This window comes from Talpa europaea (genome assembly GCF_964194135.1).
Source record: "Talpa europaea genome assembly, chromosome: 7".
In the NCBI taxonomy this organism is placed as follows: Eukaryota; Metazoa; Chordata; class Mammalia; order Eulipotyphla; family Talpidae; genus Talpa; species Talpa europaea.
In genome coordinates, this window is record NC_140074.1 from 4287930 (window position 1) to 4315273 (window position 27344).

General features: G+C 61.7%; 2 protein-coding genes across 6 annotated transcripts; one reads left to right on the top strand and one right to left on the bottom strand.

Annotated features, from left to right (window-relative positions):
• Window positions 1-943: 943 nt before the first annotated feature.
• CRAT (carnitine O-acetyltransferase) lies at window positions 944-12827 on the top strand (the record flags this gene model as incomplete). Of its 4 annotated transcripts, none has more annotated exons than XM_084237153.1 (14): window positions 944-970; window positions 3298-3561; window positions 6034-6152; window positions 7300-7353; window positions 7921-8086; window positions 8371-8545; window positions 8965-9143; window positions 9600-9700; window positions 10078-10197; window positions 10316-10438; window positions 10539-10674; window positions 11023-11085; window positions 11780-11917; window positions 12597-12827. In XM_084237153.1, 14 exons carry the CDS (start codon window positions 944-946, stop codon window positions 12810-12812), a joined length of 1881 nt encoding a protein of 626 aa, XP_084093279.1. In that variant the 3' UTR covers window positions 12813-12827. The 4 variants fall into 4 exon arrangements, with proteins under 4 accessions (XP_084093279.1, XP_084093281.1, XP_084093282.1 ...); XM_084237155.1 differs by having other exon boundaries at window positions 11780-11845; XM_084237156.1 differs by having other exon boundaries at window positions 3298-3441.
• Window positions 12828-18627: 5800 nt separating this feature from the next.
• On the bottom strand, window positions 18628-25790 carry DOLPP1 (dolichyldiphosphatase 1; the record flags this gene model as incomplete). Of its 2 annotated transcripts, XM_084238973.1 has the most annotated exons (8): window positions 25461-25790; window positions 22327-22427; window positions 22001-22085; window positions 21806-21905; window positions 21475-21573; window positions 20851-20979; window positions 20335-20424; window positions 18628-18664 (listed from the first exon to the last, which is right to left on the bottom strand). In XM_084238973.1, the coding sequence occupies exons 1-8, from the start codon at window positions 25534-25536 to the stop codon at window positions 18628-18630; spliced, it is 717 nt and encodes a 238-aa protein (XP_084095099.1). In that variant the 5' UTR covers window positions 25537-25790. The 2 variants fall into 2 exon arrangements, with proteins under 2 accessions (XP_084095099.1, XP_084095100.1); XM_084238974.1 differs by lacking the exon at window positions 20851-20979.
• Between the last annotated feature and the right edge of the window lie 1554 nt (window positions 25791-27344).

The window sequence follows — 27344 nt, forward strand, 5'->3', positions numbered from 1 at the left end:
CGTCCTCCCGCCAGGAGCCGGCCGGATGCCTGCAGCCCCCTGTTCCCGTTCACAGCCGCCTTCACCCTTCCTTTCCCGGCTCCACCAAGCGCTCAGAGCTTTCTGAAGAGAAATGGGCACCGGCCGGCTACAACCGAAAACCGAGAATTAAAGTCACCCCGCGAAGACGGCCGCCATGTTGGTGCGGGGCACTCAGGGAGCATGCCCAGCAACGGCCGGCGCGCGGCGCGCTCACCGGCAGGCGGCGGCCATGTTGGTGCGGGGCGGAAGGGCGCATGCGCAGCAACGGCCGGCGGCCGCCCGCCCCGCCAACCGCCGGCCGGGGCCGGGGCGCGCCGCGGCCATGCTTGTGCGGGGCTGGCGAGGGCCGTCGGCGCGGGCGCCATGTTTTTGCGGGGCAGCGCCACCTGTCATGTGTGTGTGGCCCGGACCCAATCCCAAGAAATATTAGCGGACACCCCCCGGCTGACAGGATCGTGTTTTCCTGTCACTTTCAGAATAACTGGGGGGGTGCACACGGCTGTCTCCGCCCGCTCAGGCGGCGTTTGGCGGCGGGAGAAAGTGAAATGGGCGGGGCCCCCGCCCGCCCCTCCTGGACGCCGCCGCCCCGAGGGTCCCCCACCGCGGCCGCCCGCGGCCCGGCCCCGGAGGCGCTCCCGCCCCGCGAGGGGGCCCCGCCCCGCGAGGGGGCCCCGCCCCGCGCTCGCCGCTGGCCTCGGGGACTCGCGCCCGGCCGGAGCCCCCACCCCGAGAGCCGCGTCCTCGGGGCAGCCGGCACGGCCCGGTGGGTCGGCGCGGGGCCACCTCTTCCCGTCGGCGGCCGTGACTGGGCGACGCTGGCCCAGAAGCCCTAGCGGGGACCCGCCAACGGCAGCGGCGGAGACCAGGACTTTGGCCGGCGCGGGGGGCGGTGCGGACACTGTGTCCACGGCGGTCTGCAAACATGTTGGCCTTCGCTGCCAGGGCGCTGGTGAGTGCAGCGGCTGGCGGTCGGGACGGGACGGGACGGGACGGGACGGGACGGGACGGGACGGGACGGGTGGTCGGGCCCGGAGCTGCTCCGGAAAGGGCAGACAGGCTGCGGAGGCTCCGCGGCCCGCAGCCGGTGGGTGGGTGGGCAGGTGGGTTCCCGCGTCCGCAGAGCGAGGGCTGAAGGCTCAAGGGCAGAGGCAGGGTGGAACCCAGGTCCTGTTGGGCAAAATGCCAGTGGCCAGGAGCTGACCGTGGGGACCCTGGCTTCAGACAGCACCCCACCCTTAGACCGGGAGCCAGGAGGGGAGGGACCGGGAGTGTCTCTCTTGCAGCTGTTCCGACTTACTCACCTGCCCCTGGCTCAGCCAGAACCAGCTCTGCCCAGGCCCTAGTCACTTCTCCAACCTCCATCTAGTTGGTCAGCCTCCTCGGGCTTCTCAAAACCCTGCCGGGGGGGTGTGGTGTGTACTCAAGTGGAGTACACTCAAGTGGAGGTATGGAGCTGGGCTGCCCAGAAAGATGTCACAACTGGCAGCAGGAGGCAGGGTGCAGCTCCACACCCGGCCCCCCCACAACTGGTGTCCCCTCAAACGTGTCTCTATCCACCCAGAGAGCAGCCCACAGCAACCCATGCTGCTCTCTTGACTTGGGTTCCTTTCCTTTCCAACTCCAAGCATAACTCTACTTGGATCGTCCTGGGGCGGGGGGAGCAACAAGCACATTCAACAAGTTTTGCCAGGCCCAGGATGAGAGGATCCACCTGCTAGCCCAGAGGTTCCCTCCGAACCCTGAGATTCCACTCCCCCCTGCCATTGCCACCTGAGCTATGCCCCCCTCCTACAGATAGCCTCCAGGTCACTCGCCACGACCTGCTAGGTGGTCTGGTCATTCTCCTTCTGGGGAAACTTAGGCAAGGAGAGACTTGGCCAGAATCCTTGGATCTGTTCAATCTCAAAGCCATTGTCCTTTGGTTCATTTTTAATTCCCTAAATTCTCCATTCTTGGCCCCCAGCTGAATGAGCCATAGCCCGGAAGGGCCAGGCTTTGGTGAAGGCTGACCCAAAGGGCCCCAAGTCCTCGAGAAAAACAAGGGATGGACAGGACACGCAGCAGCCGTGATCCACTGTGGCCCCTCTCCCAGTGTCTGCTCTTACAGCAACCACAATTTTCAGGACTGATTTTAGAGCAGTGATGTAATCTCAGTGGCCAAGCAGTCTCTGCCCTCCAGCCAGGCTTTTCCTCATCAGACAGACCTACGCAGATTCAACAGGTGGATTTTTAAGAACCTCTTGACCTGACTCCCTGGCACTGGGCCCAACCAAAGAAGAAAGGAGAGTTTTCTAGTTTACTTTCTGTTCTAGAGCCCATCAACCTGCTCCCCTGCTCCCCATTTCTCCACTTCTAGAAGCCAGGGAGAGTGGAGCAGCTGCTCCTGACACCACCACAAGCCAGATGCCATCAAAGCCACCGCAGCCAGAGTCACTGCGCATCTGCCGCCCCCCTGAACCTTGGCTCTTGTCTTCTCTTTCCAGCCCCGACAAGTGGCTGTCTCTTGCTAGGTTCTGCTCACCCACTTGGTAGCACAGTTAGGCTTAGAGGTCCAGCTCCAGGCAGACAGACAGGGCTCAGATCCTCAGTCCTGCCATGGAGGACGGGCAGCAGAAAGAGAAGGTATGGACCAGAACCCCGCGGTTTGCCTGCTTCACTGCTGCCAGCAACCTCGGAACCTCCTCTCTCGCTGCCCACCTCTTGAGTCTTCTGATGTGCCCCTCTCCCTGCCCCCCTTCTTCCTCTGCCACCTCTCACTCTTCTGCCAGGCCACTCAGCTCTCTCTTGCCACCCTGCTCCATGCCACCCTCCCCTGACCCCACAGGCAGCAAGAGGCCAAAGGCCCCATTTACACTCAAAGGTGCTGTCATCCTCTGGCACCCTGAGTTTATCCTCTTCCCTTTTATTCCAAAACCTGGCAAGGGTGGGAGGAAAGAAGATGGGGACCTCTGGGGGGGAGCAATCACCTCACTACTGACTGACTCATCATCCCAGGATGAGAAAAGCTGGGTCCTCTGCATCCAGACAGGTGAGAGCTGCCTCTCATCTCTGCCACCCCAGCAGGTGTCCCTGAATCCTGCCAAAATCAATAGCCACACCCACCCCACCCTTCCCCTTCCTGCCCCTGAGAGGCAGACACACCCACTGCTCCAGGGCTGGGAAGCCAGGGCAGGCACCACACAGTGGGACTGTCTCTGACCTCTGGGATAGTCACATAAGTACCCAGGACCTCCTGGAGCTGGTAAGAGGATGAACAACATATTCTGCTGCCTGCAGGTGAAGCCCCCGGGCTTCCTCAAGCCCTTCTCCCTGATGAAGGTTTCGGACCGCTTCAAGGCACACCAGGACTCTCTGCCCCGGCTGCCCGTGCCCCCACTCCAGCAGTCCCTGGACCATTACCTCAAGGCGCTGCAGCCCATCGTGAGCGAGGAGGAGTGGGCCCAGACCAAGCAGCTGGTGGAAGAGTTCCAGACCTCAGGGGGCGTCGGGGAGCGCCTGCAGAAAGGGCTGGAACGCAGGGCCAAGAAGTCTGAGAACTGGGTGAGTGAGAAGATGGGTGGGGGAGGGTGGCGCACATGAGTCCCCGCACCCCTGCAGGGTGGGGGCTCTGGAGACCCTTCCAGAGGTACTGGGTCGTGGTGAGCATCCCTCCCTGTGTGGCCATGGCCGACTGCACCCACAGAGGCTCCCTGCAGCGGCTGCCCTGGTGCATCTGTGCACGGGGGTCCGTGGGCACTCGCCCTGGGCAGCTGCACCCTGGTGGTCGTCGGCCTGACTTTGGGAGAGAGGTAATTAAACTGGACAGAGGCAGACGGGCAAGATGGGCTTGGCCGGTGTAGTTCTACAAAAATCCAAAAGGACCGTGAGAAAGAGTTGGGGGCGGGCAGTGTCCTCACTCTGAAGGGACAGGGAGGACAGGGGGCGTGGATGGGAGACAGACAGAGGGGACAGCGTGGACAGGGGTCGCGACAGCCTCGTGTGTCGGGTCGGATGCTGGAGTGGGGGCACAGGGAGAAGGAACTTGGACCTGAGCTCAGCGGCATGGGGGGTGGGCTGGCTTCGGCCAGGGAGTTGTGTTGCTCAAGGGTGGATCCCTCCGTTCGTCTCGTCGCAGCGTGTCTACGCCGACGTCCCAGGTGCTTTTGCTCGAGTCTTACTGAACCAGAACACAGTTAAACGGCGCTAACAGCGTAAAAAGGACTCCTGGCTGCTGGGAGGAGGGGAAGCAAGAGGAAGGCTGGAGATGGGGGATGGCCGCGGGCCCCAGTGCCGGCAGCAGGGACAGGGTGGAAGGCCCCTCGGGCTGCGTTGGGGCTGGCCTGGCTATCGTGTTGGTTACTGTCAATCAGACACAGCCGATGGGCCCCCGGGTGAGGGTGTGTAGGCTTCCTCAGGTGTGTAAGGCCCGGCAGTTGTGAAAGTTGCCCTAACAAACAAAATGTTGCCCTAACAAAGGGCACCAGTGAGATCAAGAGGGCCCAGGGGGGCAGGGACTGACCAGGAGAGAAGCAGAGCCGGGTTCTAGGTACACAAAGTGCGTGGGAGGGGAGGTGCTCCGAGGAGCCGGCAGGTGGGGTGGGAGGGTGGGACCTCACAGAGAAGGTGGGGGTCACTGACTTCGGGGAACACTGCAAACCTCAGCAGGTCCAGGCTAGGTGCTGGCCTTGGCAGCTGTTCCGGGAACCTGAGTTCCCGCTTGATTCCAACTTTCTGATGCCTTCACATACAGAGGCTGTGGCTTAAAGGGTGAGGGCGCCCCTCTCCACTCAGAGGGCCCCTTGAGGGGTCTGCCACTGCCAGCAGTTCTCATTGGGGACTGGCCACCGCTGCAGGTCTCCCCTGGTCTCCCCAGCTCTGGCCCGGGGCTCTGAGGTCCCCGGGGACAGGGAGCCCTGCGGCTGAAGGGTAGCCCAGGGAGAGCGGGCGCCTGTTCCGCCCTCCTTGAACTACAGTCGAGGAAACGGAGGCTCCGGAGCTAGGTCAGAAGCGCAAGTCCACACAGCAGCTCTCAGGCTACCCAAGGCTGCGGGGCAGGCTCTGGCTGACTCGAGCCCTGACCTCAGGCCAGCAGTCAATAGAAAGCAGCCCCCCGGTGGCCTGCTGGGCCTCTGCCCCCTCCCCCTCGCCTGGGCCCAGGGTTAGTGGCTCCACAAATCAGCAGTTCCCCAAGGAGCACCTGCGGTGAGGGACCCATGGGGGATGGCTTGAGACGAGATAAGGAAGCCCAGGGAGGCACCAGGCCCAAGATTGACTTGGGGAGCTGCCAGGGGCCCGGGGGAAGAGTGCAGTCAGCACAGTAGGCTCAAGGGTGACCTAAGAGCCCCGAGACAGGAGCCTTTAAGGACATGTCCATGGCTGCTCGCCTGAGAAAGGCCGCCGCCCCCAACAGGATACACCGGTGGAACGGGGCTCGGGATGTCACCCCAGCTTATTCCTGGGGCCATGAGTGATCCCCGCAGTGAGCTGCTGTCAGGCTGCCTGGGCCTTAAGATCAAGCCGGCATCCACCCCCGGCTGAGAACTGAGGCCACAGGACCAGGGGCCCCAGGGCTCTACGAACCCCAGGCTCCTGCCCAGGAAAGCTCCTCACAGGCCCACCGCCCTTCTGTTTGCATGGAGCTCACTCACTCTCTCTGCCCCCGCCTTTTTGTCTATCAGGCTTATCTTTTTATTTCTGCAAGCATGGCTGCCATTGACTAGATGCTTGTACGCTGAGGGAAAGGTTTCACGCTTCTGCTTCTTTTCCTCCCCCGCCTCAGGTTCCTTCCAGTCTTTTCTCTCGTGCGACTCTGTGGGCAGTGTTGTCCAGTTTCTCTTGCTAGTGCGGACTGGCTCAGGCTAAAGGGAAGATGATGGGATGCCGCTGGTGGGTTTAAGGGCCTGGGGGTCTGGGTCTGAGCCTGCCTTCTGAGAATCTGTGCTCCTTGGAGGGTCCAAGCATCCCAGTCAGGTCCTCTGGCCCTGGGAGAAAGGCCCCTGGCCGCCCGCCTCACAGACTCTGGTCCTTCTGCAGCTGTCCGAGTGGTGGCTGAAAACGGCCTACCTGCAGTACCGTCAGCCCCTGGTCATCCACTCCAGCCCTGGCTTAATGCTGCCCAAGCAGGACTTCATGGATCTGCAGGGCCAGCTCCGGTGAGTGATGGGGCGGGAGCCACTCGCCGGGCGTGCCCAGGGCCCTGCGGGCTCCTTCCCCAGGAGAGTGGAAGGGCACCTGTTCTCTCTCAGGTCTGTTCATTATCTTTCACCCCACAGGGAGCCTTATGAGGTAGTGAGCATCAGCCCTATTTTACAGATGGGGAAACTGAGGCACAGATTAGTGAAGGGGCTGACCCCAGATAGGACGCAGGGTCTCTCCAGCTCCAGAGTCTCATAGCTCTCAACCACCAAACCTTGGATCAGGTCCCCTCTGGGCCCCCAAAACCTGAGGTGAACGCTCTACCCCAATTTTGGCATTTTGCCCACCTCTTCCTCCTCAGCTGGCCTCGCGGTGACCTTTGTACACAGTCCCCTTTTCCACATTCGGCCATGTCTCTTGCCCTGGCCTCTGTTCTGGTCTGACCAAGGATAAAAATACTGACGATAGGGATCTCCTGCCTGGGGACCAGCCACTCAAGGCCACCACCTGCTTCTCTTAAAGGGACCAAGACATCCCAGGAAAAGCTGGGGAGCGGGCCCAGAAACTCCAACAGAGGTTCCCAGATTGGGGGCCAGGGGCAGCCCAAGTATCAGGCATGGTTGGTGTGGCCCAGACTGTCCAGGGAGGAAGGAGAGGTTGAGGGTGGTGGCCTGGGGGATGCAGAGGCCCAGGAGAAGGAAAGAACTTAGCAGAGGAGACATCTCAAGCCCCTGCCTTCCCATTGACATGCCCTCTCCCCGGAGTCCCGGCTCCCTACATAACTGCTGCTTTGGAGCAGGCTGACCCCCTTTCCAGACTCCAGGCCCTCGTTCACGGCCTCCAGCCCTCTGGGGCTGGCATCGCCAGCACCAGCCTGCACACCAGTCGTGCTGTGTGCACCGTCAGCGCTGAGGCCTGCCTGGGGCTTGACCACAGCACTACCCTGATGCCCTCCAGAGATGACCCAAAGCGGCTCAGGAGGAGGAGCGGGGACTAGGACACAGGTCCTGCACCTGAACTCCTCAGGCTTTCTGCGAGCAGTGAGGGAGAAGTAAAGCCTGGGGCCACCTCCCATGAATAGGCCTCTTCTTCACCCAGCAGGTGCCTTGGCCCAGGGATCCGCCCAGGGGCTCAAGGGCTTCTGAGCTGTCATTTGTCCTCCAGGTTCGCTGCCAAATTCATCGAGGGTGTGTTGGACTTCAAGGCTATGATTGACAAGTGAGTCCCCTGCCCCCAGCCCATCTGCCTAATTACCCCCAGCCCTGCCCCCTGCCCAGCCACCACAGCAGTACCAAGGGCAGTGGATGGGTGAGTTGGCCTCGTGCTAGGCGGGCCTGAGTTCAGACGCTTTCACTTCCTGTTGGCCCAAATGCAGGGACAATTAACCCTTGGCGCTCATCGGAAGCCTCAGCCTCTGCTCCAGCTGCTGTCACTCTTCGTGGTGACTCTGTCCAGAGAGCTCCCTGGAGCATGTGTCCCAGCCAGAGAGGCCCCTACGGCTGACTTGCTGCTTCATCTCCCCCATGGCAAAGCCAAGGCCCGAGGGAGGAGGGGATTTCCAGGGTGACTCACAAGCAGCGGCTGCCCAGGCTGGACTGTAGGCGTCCTGCCCCAGCCTAGCTTGCTCGGGCCTCCCAGTCACCCGGAAAGGATGTGAGGGCAGAGGGCCCCACACTGTTGACAGGAGCCCTCTGCCCAGCCTAGCCCCCAGCTGTGCCCAGTGGGCCCTGCCCACCACCCCACTTCGCTTGCCCGGTGGCCCCTCACTGTCCCTCTGCCCGGCAGTGAGACCCTGCCCGTGGAGTACCTGGGGGGGAAGCCGCTGTGCATGAACCAGTACTACCAGATCCTGTCCTCCTGCCGCATGCCTGGCCCCAAACAGGACACAGTGGTCAACTTCAGCAAGGTCAAGAAGCCGCCCCTGCACATCACCGTGGTGCACAACTTCCAGGTGGGCGGACCCCACCCAGCTGCAGGTAGCGGGGCCAAAAGTCAGCTTCCCCGGCACACCAGTCCATGTGCCTGGGAACAGGCAGGCCTTGCTCCCCAGCCAGAGGGGAGCAGCAAAGGCTCCCCCTCCCCCCCGCCCCCCCCAGCTGGACGCCAGCCCTCCACCGGCTGGACGGCACTGGCCGTGACCTCGGGTTCTGAGGCCAGCAGGAAGCTGGTGTGTGAGGCACTTGCTGCCAACCAAGCTCCCCACCAGCCCCCGTCACCCTGCCTGTGCCCTGACAGTTCTTTGAGCTGGATGTATACCACAGCGACGGGACGCCCCTGACCTCGGATCAGATCTTTGTGCAGCTGGAGAAGATCTGGAACTCATCGCTGCAAACCAACAAAGAACCCGTGGGCATCCTCACTTCCAACCACCGCAACTCCTGGGCCAAGGCATACAACACCCTCATCAAAGGTGCCCTGGGAGGGTGCCACACCCCGGCCTCTGCCCACACCAGGTCCTGGGCAGCCATGTTTGGTCCTCTCAGCTCCCAGTGGGTGTTGTCAGTCCCACCTCCAAGATGAGGAAATGGAAGCTCAGTGGAGTCAAGCTAGCTTCCCTCTCTTACACAGTAATCACCCGCCAGAGAGCTGGTCAGAGGCCTGGAGTCAGGTCCCTGGCTGCCACGCTGCTCTCTGGGTGACGCTGGACCCTTGTTCCTTCATTCCTAAAGTGCCTCAGGTTTTGGGCCCTGCCTCCTGGGGAGCTGCGGGGAACGGGCCCATTGGGTGTGGAGTTCTGCAGCCTACGCCCTATGCCCCGTGCTGGGAATGCATTGGAAGCCTCTTGGGCCAACGCTGCCCCGCTGACGTGCGCCCTCCCCACCACCACAGACAAGGTGAACCGGGAGTCGGTACGCTCCATCCAGCAGAGCATCTTCACCATGTGCCTGGACGCACCCATGCCGCGGGTTGCCAAGGAGGAATACCTCAGCCATGTGGCTGGCCAGATGCTGCACGGGGGCGGTGGCCAGCTCAACAGCGGCAACCGCTGGTTCGACAAGACGCTGCAGGTGGGAATGGGCAGAGCCTGGCTCCCCCTGCAGACACGCCCAGACCTGGCCAGTGTCCCTGGGCTCCCAGCTTGTAAAGCCGAGGAAGCCAGCAGGTGGAGGCGGTTGTAATCAGCGCAGCCAGCCTGTCATTAGTGGGCCCAGCCCAGAAACACTGACACCCCAACACACCCTTCAGCACATCAGAGGCAGTGTGGGTAGCAGGACCAGAAAGAAGGGCGTGGTCTTGGCCATGACTTTCCTTCTCTGCACCTGCCAAATGGGGGTGTGTAGGACTCCGGGCCTGGTGTCGCGGGAGCCCGGTGAGGCATGTGAGCACAGAACATGCCAGCATGGCCTGGGATGGGTTCCCCAGGCCCCCGAGAGATGTTAGCTGTTATTACTAAGTGGCCCCTGAGGTGCCTTCGGGAGGGGCTCCGGCAACCTGGATCTGAGGGTCCCCGTTCCCCTCCCCAGTTCATTGTGGCAGAAGACGGCTCGTGTGGGCTTGTGTATGAGCATGCAGCAGCAGAGGGGCCCCCCATCATCTCCCTCGTGGACCACGTCATGGAGTTCACGTGAGTGTGGCTTCCTGCCCTCGCCCAGGTCCCCTTTAGGGTGACAGACCACACACCAGCTTGTGGGGGAGGGCGCTCTCCCTCCAGCCTGGAAGCCGTTTCTTTGAAGGAAGCCAGCAGAGAGCCTGGGGTTAAAGCCCTGGGCTTGGGTTCTGGTGCCATCACTTCCCAGCCGCACGGCCTTGGACACACGTCTCCCCTCCCAGGCCACCTCTGTTTGGCCACTTGGAAGCTGGAGCGCAGGCAGGTTTCAGAAGAACAAGCCCAGCATCTCCCCGGGCTGGCACCTTCAGCTTTGGGCACCACCTCCCCGCCCCATCCCCAGGAATGTACACAAGCCCCAGAGGCACCCACCTGAGGCCCCGTGTCCCATGCAGGAAGAAGCCGGAGAGCGTGCGGTCTCCCATGGTGCCCCTGCCCATGCCCAGGAAGCTGCGATTCAACATCACGCCTGAGATCAAGAAGGACATTGAGAAGGCCAAGCAGAACCTGGGCATGTAAGCGCTGGGCGGGCATGGCCCTCCAGCTGCTGCTGAGGCTGCTCTCGAGCCCTCTTCATGGTTGGCAGGGCCACCAGGTGCCTGCTCCTCACCCACCTCCCCCCACCCTCCCCAGTATGATCCAGGACCTGGACATCAGGTTGATGGTGTTCCACCACTTTGGAAAAGATTTCCCCAAGTCACAGAAGCTGAGCCCAGATGCCTTCATCCAGGTGGCACTACAGCTGGCCTACTACAGGTGTGCCCTCCCACCTGCCTGAGAAGGAGGAAGCAGATGTGGGGGCAGAAGTGGGGTGGGGCCACCACCAGAGCTGTGCTCAGCTCCATCTCTCACCCAGGATCTACGGGCAGGCATGTGCCACATACGAAAGTGCCTCCCTGCGCATGTACCACCTGGGCCGCACCGACACCATCCGCTCAGCCACCATGGAGTCCCTGGTCTTTGTCAAGGCCATGGATGACTCCAGTATGCTGGTGAGAGGTCCAGGGCAAGGGCGGGTGAGCAGGGCGTGGGCCATCTCCCTTCCTGTTCTTTTTGGCAACACACGTTGATTGAGCACCTACTACATTCCAGCCCTCAGGTAGGCTCTGGGGAATTTAACACTGAGCTCCCTGGCAGCCAAAGAGAAAAGGGAACCAGTCATTCACTTAGTGGCAGTGCACATCCGCCACAATTCAGGCCCTGGCTGAGCACTAGAGATATGACAGTTCCACTTCCTGATCTCAATGAGTTCAGAGTCTAGTTCTAGGTACAGAGTGGGCTACTGAGATGGGTGGCGGGAACAGGGAAGGGACAGCTGAAGCTGTCCCTTTCTCCACTAGGAGAACCAGAAGATAGAGCTGCTGCGGAGAGCTGTGCAGGCCCATCGAGCCTACACGGACCGGGTGAGTGAGCCCCTCTGCTCCCAACTTGCTTGACCCTAACATTCCCCCTAACGTTCCCCGTTCCTGTCTGCCTACCCCTGGCTGCCAACGGCTGCTCGCCCTCCCCTGAGCCACAGGGCACCTGGAGTCAGGCTGAATCCTCCCATTTTCAAGTTGGTGAAACTGAAACTGGGCCTAATGCTTGCCCTGGGCCTTGTTCAGAGTCCACCTCTGGAGCTTGTGTCCTCAGTGCCCACGATGCTGAATGTAATGCCCACAGGACAGCAGGCTTCCTGCTCCCAATGGCACAGACTGCAGCCTGTGTGGCGTCCTGCCCGAGCTTGTCTCTGAGCCCCTGTGCATGCCAGGCTCTGCCCATGTTAGGTGCAAATGTCCTGGTGGAGCTCACTGCCACCCTGTCACTCCACCCTGGTGGAGCTCACTGTCCCATTTTACCAATGAAGACATTGAGACTCCAAGATATTAGTGACCTGCCAAGGTCCCACAGCCAGTAACAGCCTGGACCACCCGACTCAGGCCCATGCTCTCACGTCTTACACTGTCCTGCCTTCCCAAGCAGGTCCCTGGGCCTCAGTTTCCCCATCTCTGAAGTGAGGGCTTTCCTACCTGGATGTGCCAGTCCTATGGATCCAAGGGCCCAGGGAGTGAAGAGGGCAGGGACCCCAGCCCTGCTCCTGACAGCACTCCCCCACAGGCCATCCGCGGGGAGGCCTTTGACCGGCACCTGCTGGGCCTAAAGCTGCAGGCCATCGAGGACCTGGTGAGCATGCCTGACATCTTCATGGACACCTCGTACGCCATCGCCATGCACTTCAACCTCTCCACCAGCCAGGTTGGCTGCTGCCCAAAGCTGTGGGGCTCCCTGCCCTCTCGGCCCCTGCCACTGCCTGAGATGTTTTGGGGTGGGGTGGAAGAGAACCCGCTGGACTCTGGAACTGGACCAAGGCTGCTGTGAATAGCGCAAAGGTCCAGAACATGGTCGTACCTTGGTGGCACATGGCCCAACTGGGCCACCGCAGGCCCCTGCTGAGCAGCCGAGCTCTGGAGGAGTTGCTGGCAGCAGGGGACGTCACTGCAGCTCAGGCTAAGCAGGAATCAGGGCCCCTCCGATGGGAGATCCAGCTTCCTTCAACACAAAGGAACACCTGACCTGGGCCAGCCTGTACGGGGCCCCGGGGTCCAGCAGGGACAGACCACTGGCCCTGCCCCTGCAGGCTCACAGTCGGCTAGAGCGCAGGGGGTGAAGCAGTGTAGCCCTGGGAAGTGCAGGGAGGTGAGGGGGCTCCTGAGGAGGCAGCAGCTAAGGCCCCCAAGGATGTCAAAAAATGCTCCGTGGCAGAGGATACCAGAAGGGCACCTGGAGGATGAGGGGTGCCACTGCCCCCTGGAGGAGAGGAAGGGCGTGGGTCAGAGCACAGCGGGAGCAGGGACCCAGGAGCCAGCTGGTGCTGACTGGGGGTTGAAGGGAGCCAGCAGGGTCTGAAAGAGCCTTTGCCCTGTGCTGTCCCCAGGTCCCCGCCAAGACAGACTGCGTCATGTTTTTTGGGCCTGTGGTCCCAGATGGCTACGGCGTCTGCTATAACCCCGGGGCGGCCCACATCAACTTCTCCGTGTCGGCCTACAACAGCTGTGCAGAGACCAACGCCGCACACCTGGCACGCTCCCTGGAGAAGGCACTCCTGGACATGCGCGCCCTGCTGCAGGGCCACCCCTGGGCCAAGCTCTAGGACTATGCGCCGGCCTGCCCAGGCCACCACCAGCTCCCCTTGGGGTGGGCTAAGGGCTTCTGTTGTCCTTTGTTCTCTCTTTCCTTGGGCCCCCCCCCCCCCCCCCCGATCTGACTGAACCCAGGTTGGCATCCCCAGAAGGGCCTGCAGGCCGAGCCAAGTGCCTTCCATGAGTCAACCCTGCCGGGGCCCCAGTCCTGGACTAAGCAAGATCTAAGACCCAGGCGCCCAGTGTTTTGCCCGCAGAGGCCTCCTCCAGGGAAAAGGGGCAGCCGAATCTGTCCCTCGCCAGTTCAGCTCTGGCCAGTCCCTGCCATCTATGTGGCCAGGCCAGGGTCTGTACCACAAACCCCAAGCTCCCCCAAGGACCCGAAGAGAGAATTACCTGTTGCTGGGGTCGCCAGGCCTCCCAAGGCTGAAATCAGGATGGAGGTGAGCTGGCGAGAGGAAGCCCAAGGCCTGGCCTCAGCCAGCCGGCGCCGCAGCATCACCGCCAAGGCTGCCGTGCTCCTGGACAACGTGGCTCACGAGTCCTCACGGCTCTCACTTCTACACAGCTTGACTCCTGCGCCACAGCAGTGGTTGTATAATATGAACATGTGAGGCCTTTAATAAAGGGGGAGTTCGTGACGAGATATTTCAACTGAGGGAGCAGACAGGGTGATGACGGACACCTGGCCTTTTCCCAGCTTCCCCTGCATCTGGGCAGACGGAGGAGTCAGGAGAGACCCTCGGGCCTGGGTCAGGGACCAAGGGCCAGCTCCAGCCTCGGGCGCGCTAGACCAGGAGATACCAGACCCAGCTGCGTGCTTCAGACATGCTCGCTACTTAACCCGTGACTTGGGCTCCCCACCTCGTGGGCTGTGCTGGCCACTGCCCACGAGCTCCTCTGGCCCTCCCAGCTGCCCTGGGTGTTGGCTGGTGGTGTGTCCCCAGGGCCCTGTCCTGTAGCCCCACCCTAGGCTGGCAGGAGCAATGGCCCAGGGGGCAGCTCACCCCCAGACACAGCCTGGGACCACCTGTCACCCATCAGAAAGCCCAGAGGGCTGTTGGTGGGAAGAGAGACCTCTCCTTCAGGGGGCCATTCTGGCCTTAAGAACGTCCATGTAGAACCCCAGAGAAGAGGGCAAGGGATTGGGGGTGTGGTCCCTGAGCTGCGGGTGAAGTGCTGCTGGCTTGGCCAGCTGTGACCTGTCCCCCAAGAAGAGGCATCCTGTGGCTCCTCCACTTTTCAGATGAGAAGACGAGTCTCAGAGGTTATGGTCACGAGGCTGCTAAACGGCAGAGCAGTGATTCACCGAGGCCATGTTTGCCTCCCTCAGACCAGAGCCTGAGGAGCCCCATAGCCGAGCCGCCAGCCCCACGCCACGCTCACCCAGGCCACCCAGGGCAGAGGGGAAGGGAGGCGGCGGATGGAAACTCTCCAGAGCCCGGCCCAGGGCAGTGAGGAGAGAGGGCCCAGGGCCGAAGCTTGCACACTGGCCAGGGGAGCACAGTTGTGTTAGGTTTAACAAATCCCATGGTCATCGTTGAGGGAGGCTGGGAGAGGAACTGCCACTGGCCTGTAGTCCAGGGCACAAGAGGTAGAGCCCAGGCAATAGGGGGGAAGGTGGTGTCCTAGGCCTGGCCACCCTGGGGAGCCAGCAAGGCCGGCAGGGTGTGGCCAGGGAGCAGCTGTGGGAATGCCCCTGGCGGGGCTGAGAGCAGGAGCTGGAAGAGAGTTCCGCCACCAGGGCGCCCCACTTGCTCAGCCCCGGGTCTGCTCTGCACCCAGGGCTGATGCTCCCCATCTGGGGGTGCTGTGCGAGTAGTGCTAAGGTGGCCACTCTCAACCCAGCCTAGAGGGGACACTGGACAAGTGTCCCAAAACTCAAGTTACAAGGACCAAGTGGGCTTTCCTCCCCAAAACTCCCCTTCAGAAATGAGGGCTTCCGGGGCGCCGGCGTTGCCTCAGGTCTCCAATGGAGGCTGGCTCAGTTCTTCTGGGATGTGTGGGGTGCTGGTGGGGAGAAAAGGCAGACGCCATGAAGATGTGGAGCTGATTCCCAAGGTGTGGCCTGTGGTCTCACCCCTTGTGTGCGTCTGAGGCAGAACAAGCAAGAGGCTCGAAGCTTCTCCGGCCACTGGGGGAGGTGAGTGGAGTGTCCACACGCGCGTTATGCCAACCAGCTGAGCCCAGAGATATTTCCCGAGACAGCATCAGGCAGAAAATCAAGAAAGTGTGTTGTCTATCCCCCGCCCTCCACCAAGGCACTCGGGGGGGGGGGGGGGGTCAGCTGACCCACAGGGACAGCCAGACCCAAAAATGTGGGTGCAAAACTTGATTTTCTGCTCTCCTTTTTTATTCAAATGGAGACACAGAAGAAAGGCTCTAAGTATATTTTGGCTAATACATGACTTGAAATTTGAATGCGTAATGAAATGATCACTTGACTTTGACCTAGATCCTCCCAGTTTGTCCCAATGGCCATGAACTTGACTCTGGCTCAGTGCAGTGGCCAGAAGAGGGCAGGAAGGCAGACGTGAGGGGCGACAGCCGCCCAGGCCCTGCCATCCTCTGCGCGTTAAAGACTCGGGCTTGTTTATCCCAGGACACCGAGGCCTGGTCGGAAGATGCCGAGGAATGGAGAGAAGGGGCCTGACTTCAGTGGGGAAAGGGAAACGAACCATGCCTGGGGCTGGTGGGGGCCACACCCACAGAGCAGCCTGGGAGCAGGAGATAAAGGGGCACTTCAGAGGCGCTAGTGAAGAGAACTCAGGGACAGATGCTGACTGCTCCAGACGGGGGTCTGGCTGCCCGAAGGTGGGTGTGGTGGGCCGTTCCCAGAAGCCACACACGTGTGGGTGGGCGCCTCAAGGCCCCACTCGGGCTCTGGACCTGCCTTCTGGGTCTCCCCTCGCCTCTCCTCCCCTTCCCTGCAGTGTTCTAGTGTCTCAGCCACTGCGTTTGTCAGTTTTGGTTCATTTGAAAATCTATCCATTACAACTCAATTTGGAGTTTCCAATTCCCTGAAAAATATTTTTGAGTCTCTTTTTCTTTAAAACAGTGAAACAGTTTATAGTTGGTGCCAACGTCTGGGACATCGTTGAACAGACCTTGTGGGTTTTTACCTCTTCCAGGTCTCAACCCTCTGCACCTGGCCATCTTTGTCAAGTGTTGTTGACTGTAATTTCAAAACTATACCAATAATTTGAGGTTTGGGATGAAAGTGTCTTCAGGGATTTGTTTGCTTCTGCCACACTCCTGGGGTGAGGTCTGTGGACCGCCAGGGACCTAAGCCAGCCTCCAGGCTGAGGTGAGGTGGAATTCCCTTCTGATGCCCCTCAGCCCAGCGGTGTCGCCCTCTGCACCTCACCTGATGACAGGAGGATTCCACACCCCGCCGCGGGCCAACTCCAGGGTTCCACCCAGATCCATCAAACTCCTGCTGGGGTCCCACACCCCAGCTCAGCTGGCAGTTATTTCTACCAAAGCAAGATACCCAGCTGTCCCCACACTCAAGAACGGAAGTAAAGGAGGGTGAAGGAAATTAGTGAAGAGAATCAAAAGGCACACAGTCCACTTAGAAATGTCCCAGGAGTGTGACGTATGGCAAGGCGACTCCAGCTTATGCCAATTATATAATTGAAAGGGGCTAGAGGCCTCCCTGGTGGCACAAGGGTTAAGATGCAACCTATGAGGCAATCCACAGCCATTGCAGCCCCAGCCAGGGAGCAACCCACATGGTGCAGCAGACCTCTCCTGTCTCCCCGCTGCTCCCCTCAGCAGTGGATTTCAGTAGATCTGCCTGTTCTGCTCCCCGCTCTGTCTCTGGTGAATCCTCTCACCCCCCGCGTCTCTGGCCCGTACCCCAGATCTTGAATGCATAGATAAATCTTTGGGGAAAAAAAGGTGTGGGGGGAGGCTGAGAGAAGAGGTCTGGAAAGCTCCCCTCACAAGAAAAGTTATTTTGGTGACTGTACGGTGATGTCAACGAGACCGCTGTGTTCATTTCACAAAGTACAATTCTCGCATCATCACTTCGTACACCCGAAACTAGTATGTCAACTACATCTCAGTTTAAAAAAAACAAAACACTGAATTCACAAGGAGCGGAGGTGTTGATCTTGGCTGAGACTCAGGAAGGACAGGCTGGCTGTCTCCAGTCCCCTGGGCTGTCTTAAGGAGGAAGAACCAGGGTGACCGAGGGCAGAACCAGAGCCCCAGGCCCTCAGCGACACTGGGAGATGAGCCAGACTAGAAATGGGGGAACATCCACTGAACAGCGGTGCGGGCTCCTCAGACCCCAGGGGGAAGGTCAGAGGCCGTTCAACCCGTGATTTTACAATGGTCACCACAGCCTTGCCCCCCGGGCCACATGTCCCCACAGCCTCCTCTCATGAGCTCGGCCAACGCGTGCTCAAGCCGCCAGAGTTAAACATTTTATTTCAAAACAATAGTAAACAATTTAATATTTTGCGATGTCTTTCCCACAATCCGCAATGGAAACCAAAAAAACAGAAGAAAGAAGGGAAGGGGAGGAAATGTGGGGACTGACCAACCTTCCCCAGAAATAGGCCCCTGGTCCTGGCATCTGGAATGGCTTCTGGACACTGTCTAACCAATGAGAAAAGAAAGCACCGAGACATTGTGCTTCAGCAGCAGGTTAGGAGCCTCCACAAAGAAAAAGATGTGTGCGGGGGAGGAGTCTAACACAGGTCCCAAGCAGCCTGGTTTAGTTCTAGAAACTTCCAAGAGTCTGGAAGCACCTCCTCTCCACAACTCCATTTCAGAGCAACTTAGACCCTAAAGCTGCATCCCGTTGGGAGGAGGCGGCCTCAGAGCTGGACCACGGGGATCCGGGAGCCCACACCTCAGACACACAGGGTGACCCACGCAGGTTCCTAGCCTGGAAGAGAGTCAGGGAAGACGGGAAGAGTTCAGAGGAGAAGGAAAAGGTCCCACTCATCTCGCCGCTCTTCGCTGCTTTGTGTTTTGTTCGAGTAGAGATGAAGACTAGCTGCTCCCGGACAACAGGACGAAGAAAGAGCTGTAAACAGCCTGGGTTTGCTCACCCACATGTGCAGGCTCTTTTGTCAGAAAGGGACCCGTATCTTGGGGACAGGGGACCAGAAAAAGCCCTTGTGGTGCAGGGTGGGTACGGGGTAGAACACAATGACGGCAGCCGCCAGATGCCTGCTCCCCTGGGCCCCGACCCCAGACAAACACTGAACGAGGTTCTGGAATGGCAATGGTGGCAGGGAGGGCAAGGGGTGCTCCCCTCCTCCCGGGCCCTCAGGCCCACGGAGGGGTGGTCTGCCCCCTCAGCTTGGCGCAAAAGGCCTGGGGAGCTGACCAGGGCCCCCCTGTGCACATGTCAGCCACTACAGCGCACAGGGAAGCCACGACGGCGCAGGCTCTTCTGGCCTGTCGCCAAAATCCCATCTGCCTTTGACAAAACCAAAAAATAAATAGTGTACATTTTTCACACCACCTGGATTCCCTGGCCCGAGACCAGAGATGCCAACCCTCCTCCTCTCCCATACCCTGGTGCCCCCACCAAGGGCACTGTCCGCCGACCGGGGGCTAGCAGCAGCACAGCGAGGGTTTCTGGCCGTGTGGGCCCCTGGCAGCAGGCCCTCCAGGGTCCCGGTTGAGGGGCTGGCTCAGCCCTTTGGTCCACCTTGTTCGTTAAAATTAAAATAAGAAAATAAAAAGGCTCCACTTGGTGACTTGGGTCTGGAGAGGTCTCCGCTTCATCCCTCTGGCATCCCGTCCTCCTGCAAGGCGTCACGCAGGCCAGATCTGCAGGCTGGACCCAGCCACACTCACCGGTCACTGCAGTTTCGTCCCCAGCTTGCGTTGTCTATTCCTGCAAAATGGGTGGGGTCAGAGGGGAGCAGGCCTGGGGGACACGCGAGGGGACAGCTGGCATGCATTCAGTGGCCTGCCCCCTCAGCTGTCCCTTCTCCACCCGAGTCCTATCGAAATGGATGAATGTCCACCTGCAGGAGCCCCAGTGATGACTAGAGCTGGATCCACCAGAGCTGCTGCCCTGGAACCTGGGATTTGGGACGTGGACAGAGTCAACTTCCAGGCCCGGAACCCAGGAACAGAGCCAAGAGATCGGGGCGGGGAGCCAGGCAAGAGGGACCTGGCTGGATTCTCACTACTTATGGGGCATTCCTATTTATAGATAGGCCAGCGCAAGTGGGGTTCTGTTATTATCAACCAAGACAGACTAGAAGATAGTGAGTTCTCCATCTGAGAGGTACAGAAGTGAAGGTAAGAAAACAGAGGGAATCTGAGTATCAGGTTTGGGGGTGCGGCTTTATGCATAATGGCCCCGAAACCTGAGAGGAGCCAGTGGAACCACCGCATTCTAGAGCGGCTGGCCTGAGAGTCTAGAACAGGGCTTGTCCAGCTAAAATCCAGAAACCCGGGCCTCCCCGGTGGCGCAGCGGTTGAGCGCTGGGTTGCGAAGCTGCCCTCGGTCTCTGCATCGCTGGTTCGATCCCCAGCAGCTCCCAGGCCACCGGAGGAGGGTCCCGCATGGCGCGCAGACCTCTCCTGCCGCCCGCTGCTCCCCTCAGCAGTGTACTTCCGTCCTTCTGCCTGCTCTGCTCCCCGCTCTGGCTCTGGTGAATTCTCTCACCCTCCCGCACTTCTGACTGTACCCAGTGCATGTATAAACAACAAATAAATAAATAAAAGATGCCTCTATTAAAAAAATAAAAAAAAAAAAAAAAAAAAAAAATAAAATCCAGAAACCCAAATGCGCCCACAGGTCCTGAGTGCTGTGGCCCCCAGCCTCCTCCATCGCCAGGCCCCACCCCTGTGTTGGTTTCACCAAGCTCCGCCTTCCCTTGGGAGGTTTGTACTTCCAGGGCCTTCCTGAGAGTAGCTCCCTGCAGCCCCCCAGTCAACAGGCTGCTCATTGGTCTACCCCACTGCGGCAGGCCCCACCAGCCCGCCCTGTCAGGAGCAGGCCCAGGGCCCTGACAGGGCTCAGAGCCCTGACCCTACCCGAGCCAGCTCCTCTCATCAGCTTCCTGGGAAACAGTCCTGCCCCCAAGCCTGACCTCATCTCAGCTCCCCTCTGAACTCTGGGAGCAGACAGGGCTTTCTCCACCCTGGCAGGCACCCCACCCTGGTATTTGAGGTGAGTGGAGCAGCAGAGCTGAGTCAGGAAGCGCCAAAGCCCAGCTTTGCCCCGACTTGCTGCGCAAATGCGGGTGGCCCCTAGCTCACTGCACCCCGTCTACAAGAAAGCACGTGGACTGAACAGTTCCAGGGGTGTCCATACACAGACACCCCAGCTCCCCACCACCATCTGTAAGTCCTCTGTTGAGTGATTCCATTCCTCTGAACCCCAGTTTTGTCATCTGGAAAATGGAGGCCAGGGGAGGATTCAAGGAGACGAGGCAAGAAAAGTGCTAGGGCAAGTGCCCGACTCAGGGAGCCCTCCAAAACTGGGGGCAGTCTCTCGGGGGCTGTGGCCCACTAAGCCAGGACCCAATGATTGCTGTCCCCTTAACTCACCTGGCTTCTGCCCGCGTTACTGTGTACTCAAACCAGAGCACATTGGGGATGAGGCTCGTGTCTCGGATCAGGAAGAACTCAGAGATGGGCCTGGGGAGACACACACCGGAGAGGCAGGGCCTGTCAGGGCACGGCCGGTCACCAAGCCAGAACCCCCGCCAGGGCCAGGGGCTGACGCTGCACCCTCCCTCCGCTGCTCAGTCAGTCTGTGCCTGGCCTGAGACCCCAGAGCCACTGAGAGACCCGCATGCCTGGCCTGGCAACACAGGTACAGCAGGAGGGTTCAGGCTGCTGGCCAGGTCCCTGAGAGCTAGGTGAGGACAGAGGAAGGTGTCTGGACATCTGGGTCCGAGGAATCCCCGAGGGAGGTGGAAGCCCAGTGAGCGGGGCCTCCACCCAGCAGAGGCCTGGACACTGCGGCCCCCCCGGGGGTCTGAGGCTGGGTCGAGAAGCCTGGGGTCTCCCCATGGAGGCCTCATCTGCAGAGTGGGCAGCACAGGGGCAGGAGGCAGTTACCAGGCTGCTATCCTGGGGAACAGCGGGGTGAGGACCTCCTGGGTGAAGGCGAACCAGAGAGTGGCCATGAAGCTTCCAGCGATGCCCCCATACAGCACCTGTTTCCAGGTGTGGTACAGCAGGTAGACCCTGGGCCAAGGACAGAGGGCAGATCATGAGACCCAGTCAGAGACGGGCCTGCTGTCTGGCAGGGACCAGTGCGTGCACACAGGGCACACACACAGCCTCCTGGGAACACAGAGCCCCAGATCAACTTCTAGAAGGAGGCAGGGGGTTGAACCCCAACAGCTGCTCCCCTATCTCTAGAAGTGAAGGGATGGCTCAGCTGGAATTTGCCTTCCTTGTGTCCAGCCCTTGAGCGCTGAGTCTGCCTGCAAGGGGCTGCTGCGGGACGCTGGGAACAGATGGCTGATGAGTGGGGGTGTCCTCAGACCCTGGGTCCAGCGGAGGAGAGAGCTGGGCTGGACATGGCAACTGGAGCCCTGTCCCTTTGAAACCGGGACCCCTTTCCCAGCCTTGCCTGACAGGCTTTGGGGCTCAGTCCACTATGGGGCCCAACAGGGACCAAGAACCCAGAGATCCCAGTGGGCAGGTGTGGGGTGGGGGCTCTCCCGTCCTCCATACCTGCTGTAGGAGACTAGAAAGGCCACGGTGAGGAGACCCAGGGAGAGCACGTGCCTCCACAGCAAGTCCAGGAACCTGGCGTTGTTTGTTTGGTGCATTCTGGGAAAATATGCCCGTCAGCTGGCCTCAGCCACAGCCTGGAGCCCAGGCCCCCCAATAGCCCCTGGCCCATTCAAGTGCTCCCTGGGTGCCTCAGCCTGGCCGCAGCTCCTCCCTGCCCCAGTAGAGGCTGAGCCCAAGGAGCAACCCAAGGACTAAGCAGTAAGTTCCCGAAGAACCCGGCCTGGGCCCATTTGGGGCCCGCCGATGCAGGACGGGGGAAGGAACTCACCTTAAATACAAGAAAAGGAAGGAGTAGACAGAGAAGAACCACATAAACTGGGAGTGGCTGGAGGGCATCCCGTACTTAGTGCCCACTGCCTCGTGGGGGCCTGGGAGAAAGAGAGCAGGGTGTGATCGGTAGTGGGGGCCTCCCAGAAGTGCCCTGACCTGGGGAACCCCCAGGCCCCCAAGGGCTGGGCCCTACCTCCACAGGGCCGTGGTTCTTGGATGACGTGTTTGATCAGCCAGTTGACCCCCTCGTTCAGTGCCAGGCCCCCGAGGAATGAGATCTGCCGAGAAGACCTGTGCTCAGCATGGCTTCTGCGCCCCTGGCTACCACCCCGCCCTGGAGCCCACCGCCTCCAACTGAACCTCCCCACCTGACTAGTGAGCAGCCTGGCACCAGCCAGGAGATCCCCCACGCCTCAAGAAAAGGTGGTGGCAAAGCACCCGAAATGAAATAGTACAGCCCCGCCTCCCTGGGTGGGGGTACTGGGGAGCAGGGGGTGGGGCAGGCGAGGACAGACTCACTGTGTGCAGCTCCCGTTTGAATATAATGAGGGTCACAAAACCGACGATGATAAATACAGGGACGAGGCTCAGGTAGGCAAGGATGTGGCCAGAGAGATCGCCTGGGACACAGGGAGAACAGGATGGAGACAGCCCGGGCATCAGAAGAGTGGTGCAGAAACTGGGAGCCCTCCCCTGGGGCCACCCCAAAAAAACACGAAAACCAAAATAAAGAAATGGGTAAATAAATAACGCAGGTGCCTTCGCTGGCCCCATGCTAGAGGCGACGAAACTGAGGCCCACTGAGCCTGTGACCTGCCCAGAGTCACCGCCAGAAAGAGGAGGGATCGGAACAAAAACCTGATCTGTGGCCTGTTCCGGCGCCAGCCCCATCGTCCCGACCAAGCAGGAATTTAAAACTGACCCCAGAGGCCGAGCCCAGTACCAGGGGACAGCCTGGGGGTCCTTGGCTGCCTCTGTACTAGAGCCCCCGGGTGCTGGGGACCCTGGCCAGTCCCGACAGCGCACAGACGTGGGTCTACACCGCAGACTCCAGCAGGGACCAAGCCCAGAGGCGGGGGAGGAGGCTGCATGGCAACCCACCCTGTCGGCAGCAGCTTCTCACTGCCTCTCCACTGGCGAGAAACAGGTTCCCTACCTGCTTTCAGCCCCACAGCGTAACAGGGAGGCAGCGTGAGGACCTTCGGCCCCTTTTGCAAGAGGATGACACTGAAGCCAGAGACAAGGACTGCTCTGCCCCCTGCCTGCTGGCAGGGCTGACACTGAGTCCAAAGGCCATCCTCACATCAAGGTAGGACGGCTACCTGGCACCCTGGGGTTCGAGGGCACATTCAGCTCCAGTGCCAGCACATGCTGGCTACATGACCTTAGCTCTCTCGCCTATGAATTAGATGCGCATGCCAGGCCAGGGAAGCTGTGAGGAGACGGCGCCTATGAGACAGCCAGCTTGGTCCCGGCACCCTGGACACTCCCACCCAGAGGCTGGCAGCAGCCAGCACGGGAAATGGCTCACACCACCAGCCTGGCCTCTCCTGGGCAACAGGGAAGGTGCCCACACAGGGCTGAGCCCAGATTCCAGGGCACACACCTGGCCTCACCTACACCTCTCAGGTAGTGCTGGCTCAGAGCTAGTCTGGGAGAACTGGTGCTGCTGGGCCGCAGACACACTGGGTGGGAGCCTCCCCCTTCTGGGCCTCCATCTCCTGGTCCACACCATGGCCTGGCCCCTTCCTGCATAGAGAAACTGGGTGTCTCGGGACCAGGCTGTGAGGCCCAGAGGAGCCAGTGCCCCCGAACCTTGGGCCATCTTCAAGGTCTGTCCCACAGCCACCACTCCCCTGGCAGGTGCTGTGGGTGACTCTGACCCCACCAGTCTTTGGAGGGCGCCCCCCACGGATCCCACCGCCCTTGGGATAATCCCACTGCAGCCCTGTTCATCAGGCACTGCCGTCCTGGCCCTGCTTCCCTCCCACTCTCTGCTCTAGTTCCCTGAACTCACCTGAGCTCTGTCCTACTTCCGGACCTTTGCACAGTTTTCCCCATTGGGGATGCTGCCTGTGTTAACTCAACATAAATTAAATACCTGCCATGGAGGCAAAGAGGACAAGTTTCTGCCACTGCAGAGCGCTCAGTCTGAGGAGCACTGTAACCAGGGCAGGCTCACGCTGGCTCACTGGTGAGGACAGGCAGTGTCCACCTCTCCCTCTACACGGCAGAGGCCAAGACAGAGGGATGTGGTCTCTTTGGACGCCCCCCACCACCACTCCCCAGGCCCAGTACAGTTCAAAAGTGAAGTTAAGAGAATGGCTGAAGGGAGCCAGGAGCAGGGCGTGAGGCATGAGGGGAAGCGCAGGGGCCACTGGACTGGTGTGGGCAGGGGACCAGAATCTCCGGATACTCCCAGGTCCTGCCAGGTCCCTCCGCCCACCTGCGCCATGCTGCTCACAACTGCCAGCTAGAGAAGCTACTCTGAGGCCAGGAGAGGGAAGCCATGAAGGTGCTGAGGCCTGAGCACCGTCCCTCCCCAGGTAGAGTGGGGGTTCTCCACCGTCCAGGAGGACCCGGACATATCAGTGGCCTGTTCATTCTAAACCCAGAGCCATCCCGTGGCTGCCCTCAGAAGCCCTCGCTACACACTGGCTGAAGGGATGGATGGATGGTGGGCAGGGCCCCTCCACCCATGAATAACCCAGAACATCCAGGGTCAGAGTTCCCTGGCACCCAGCCCTGAGCTCTCAGCGCTGCCAGGTTCTCACATCTCTGCTGAGTGCAGCATGAGCAGGCGCTCCCCGGGCACCTGGGGCGCACCTATCCTGGGAGGGTGGGGTGCGCTTGAAAGAGTCGTGGGCAGGTGGGATACCACTAACCGCAGTCATTTATTAAACGCTTCCTGGGGGCAGGCCCTGCGCCCAGCTCTCCACATGCCCCTGTGACTGCACCTCACACCTGAAGGGAGGCGCGATGGTGAGTCCTACTTGAGAGACCCAGCAACTGCGGCGCAGGGGGAACCTGAGCCCAGAAACCTGACCCCGGGCCCGCGCGCGGCCCCCCCACGCGTCCACCTCCCGGAGGGTCGCTGGAGGGCGTCCCGGCTGGAAACCCCGCCTTCCCAGGGGCTTCCGATGGGAGCCCCAGAAGGCAAGCGGCGGGGACCCCCAGCCGGCTCCCCCCGCGGCGGGGCCCGCGGCCCAGGGCGTGGCACCACAGACGCTCCGGCCCGGCCGCACTCAGCCGGGGGCCTCCGCGGGCAGCCCCGGGCCCGCCACGGGGGCAGCGCTCCCCGCACGCCGGGGCCAGCCCGGCCCCCGCGGGAGGGCGCGGGAGGGGCGCCCGGGCCCGGGCCGCCAGCCCCCCAGCGCGCCGCGCCCCCCGCCCGGGCCCCCCGCGGCGCGCGCCCGGGGGAGTGCCCCGCCGCGCAGCCGCAGAGGCGCGGGCGAGCGGCTCGCAATTTCGCCCAGCTCATCGCCGCGCCACTGCGCCTGCGCGCCGCGCGCCGGCCGAGCCCCTCCGAGGCTCGCGGTTTGACAGTTCCCACCCGGCCCCCCGCGCCCCTCCGCGGGCTCACGCGGGCCGGAGCGCCCGGGGCTGAGCGGCCGCCCCGGGAAGGCCTCCTCGGAGCCGGGGCCGCATTCTACCTGCAGGATATTCGACGTGGGTGAGGGTCACCGGCCGCCATGAAGCGGGGAGCGAGCACTGTCCGTTCGCTGCCATCTTACCCGGAGACCGGGCTTCGCGGAGCAGCCAATGGGGAGCCAGGGGGGCGGTGGTCCTGGCCTATCACGCCGGGGAGGCGCCACGCGCCCAATCGGAGGCCGGCGCAGGTATCGGCGCAGCCACTCAGCAAGCAGGCCGTGGGCCTGACTCGGGGGGCGAATCAGAAAGCGGGGCCCCTAAGAGCCTGCGAGCCGGCCAAGCCGGCGCCCAATCCGGGGCGAGCGCAGGTAGCCGCCTAGCCAATCGCGGGAGAGGAGGGCTCCCGCACAGAAGGGGGAGCAGAACAGCCAATCAGTAGGCGAGGCTGGCCCGCGGGGTGGGAACGGCGGGCCAATCAGGCGTCAGCCTGGGGGGCGTGTTGCGCTGTGGTGGGAGCTTTGGTTTGGCTGGAGCTGCGCGGAGCCAGACGCCGCGACAGCCGCGGCGCGCCCGGGCCCAGGCGCCGCGCGGGAGGCGGCCTCCGCCCCGCGGGCCTGCACCCCCCGCCCTCGGCCACGAGCGGGCCGAGTCCCAACGCCCGGACGGGCTGGTGTCCCTGCCCTGTGCGGGCCCGCGGCCGGGCCGGGCCCCGACGCCGGGCGGGGGGTGCGGGGGGGGGTGCGGGCGCGGGGCCGCCGGGGCCGCCCGGCCGGGGCGCAGAGTGGGGTGAGCGGAAGCCGGGAAGGCTCCGTCCGTCCGTCCGTCCGCCCTTCAGGTGACAGGGACGCGTCGGTGCCGTCACATGTGCGCCCGTCACGAGGCGCCCCGGCGCTGACTGCCGCTCCTCCCGCGCCCGCGCCCGCGCCCGCTTCTCGGGCCGAGTGACAGTCCGGGTAGAGCGCGCCCCGCCCGCGCCGGCCCCCCGCGCCGGCCTCGCCCGCCCTGCTCGCCCGCGGGCCGGACAGAGGTTTCCCTGCCGGGGGAGGGGCCTCCGCCGGGCTCCCACGGGGAACCCCTCTCTGCACCGGCCGACCTGGGCAGAACTTCCTTGTCCGGCGCAGCCACGGGCCTCCGCCTTCCCGCAGGCTAAGACCCGCTTGCACAGAATGCAGGCTCCTGGCGCCCGCCAGGCCCTGGGGAGATGAGCAGGTGGGCTGGAGCCGCGGAGCCTGCGTGCTCGCGTGCTTGTGTCAGGGACAGGGTGTCCTGCGCTAATCCCGGGCAGGCCTTGTGGACGCCGCGCCCACCCCAGACCAAAGCCGTCCAGACAGGGGGAAAGACAAATCCCGTCCCCACCAAAGGGAGGGTGGCTGGGACCTGAGGGTGGAGTGAAGCAGCCAGGTGTGGTATAAAAACCAGACTCGTGGGGCTCGGGGTCTCTCGCTCTGTCGCTCGCCTCCTGGCCTCACGGCTCCCGGCTCGCGGGCGGCTCTCAGGGCGCCATTTGGGATTCCTGTTGGGCGGATCGGGTAGGGCGCATTTAAAACTTTGTCTCCCACTTTTCTCCCTGAGCTGTCCATCTCCTCATTTCCCCTGCCCTTGTGAATAAACCATTTATGAACCTTCCGCGTGCGCCTGCAGGAGAGCATGGATAAGTCCTTTGAAGCCCGCGGGTGAGGACCCACAGTCAGGCACCCCGCTTTGTATCGGGGCTGCCCTGTGACACTTGCAGGTTCTGACACCGGTGGTCGCTGCCAGGCCTGGAAAAAGCCGGGTAATGTGACCACAGGGTGTGTTACGTCCTTGAGCCTGGGCCAGGCAAGGCCTTGAGCCAGTGTCGGATAGACGCAGTAAATGCGTGTGAGAAGAATCGCAGAGACCAAAGGCCGGCGGCTAGCGCAGGGCGGTGGGCAGGGCTGAGCGGGCTGGGGGGAGGGGGTGGGTGA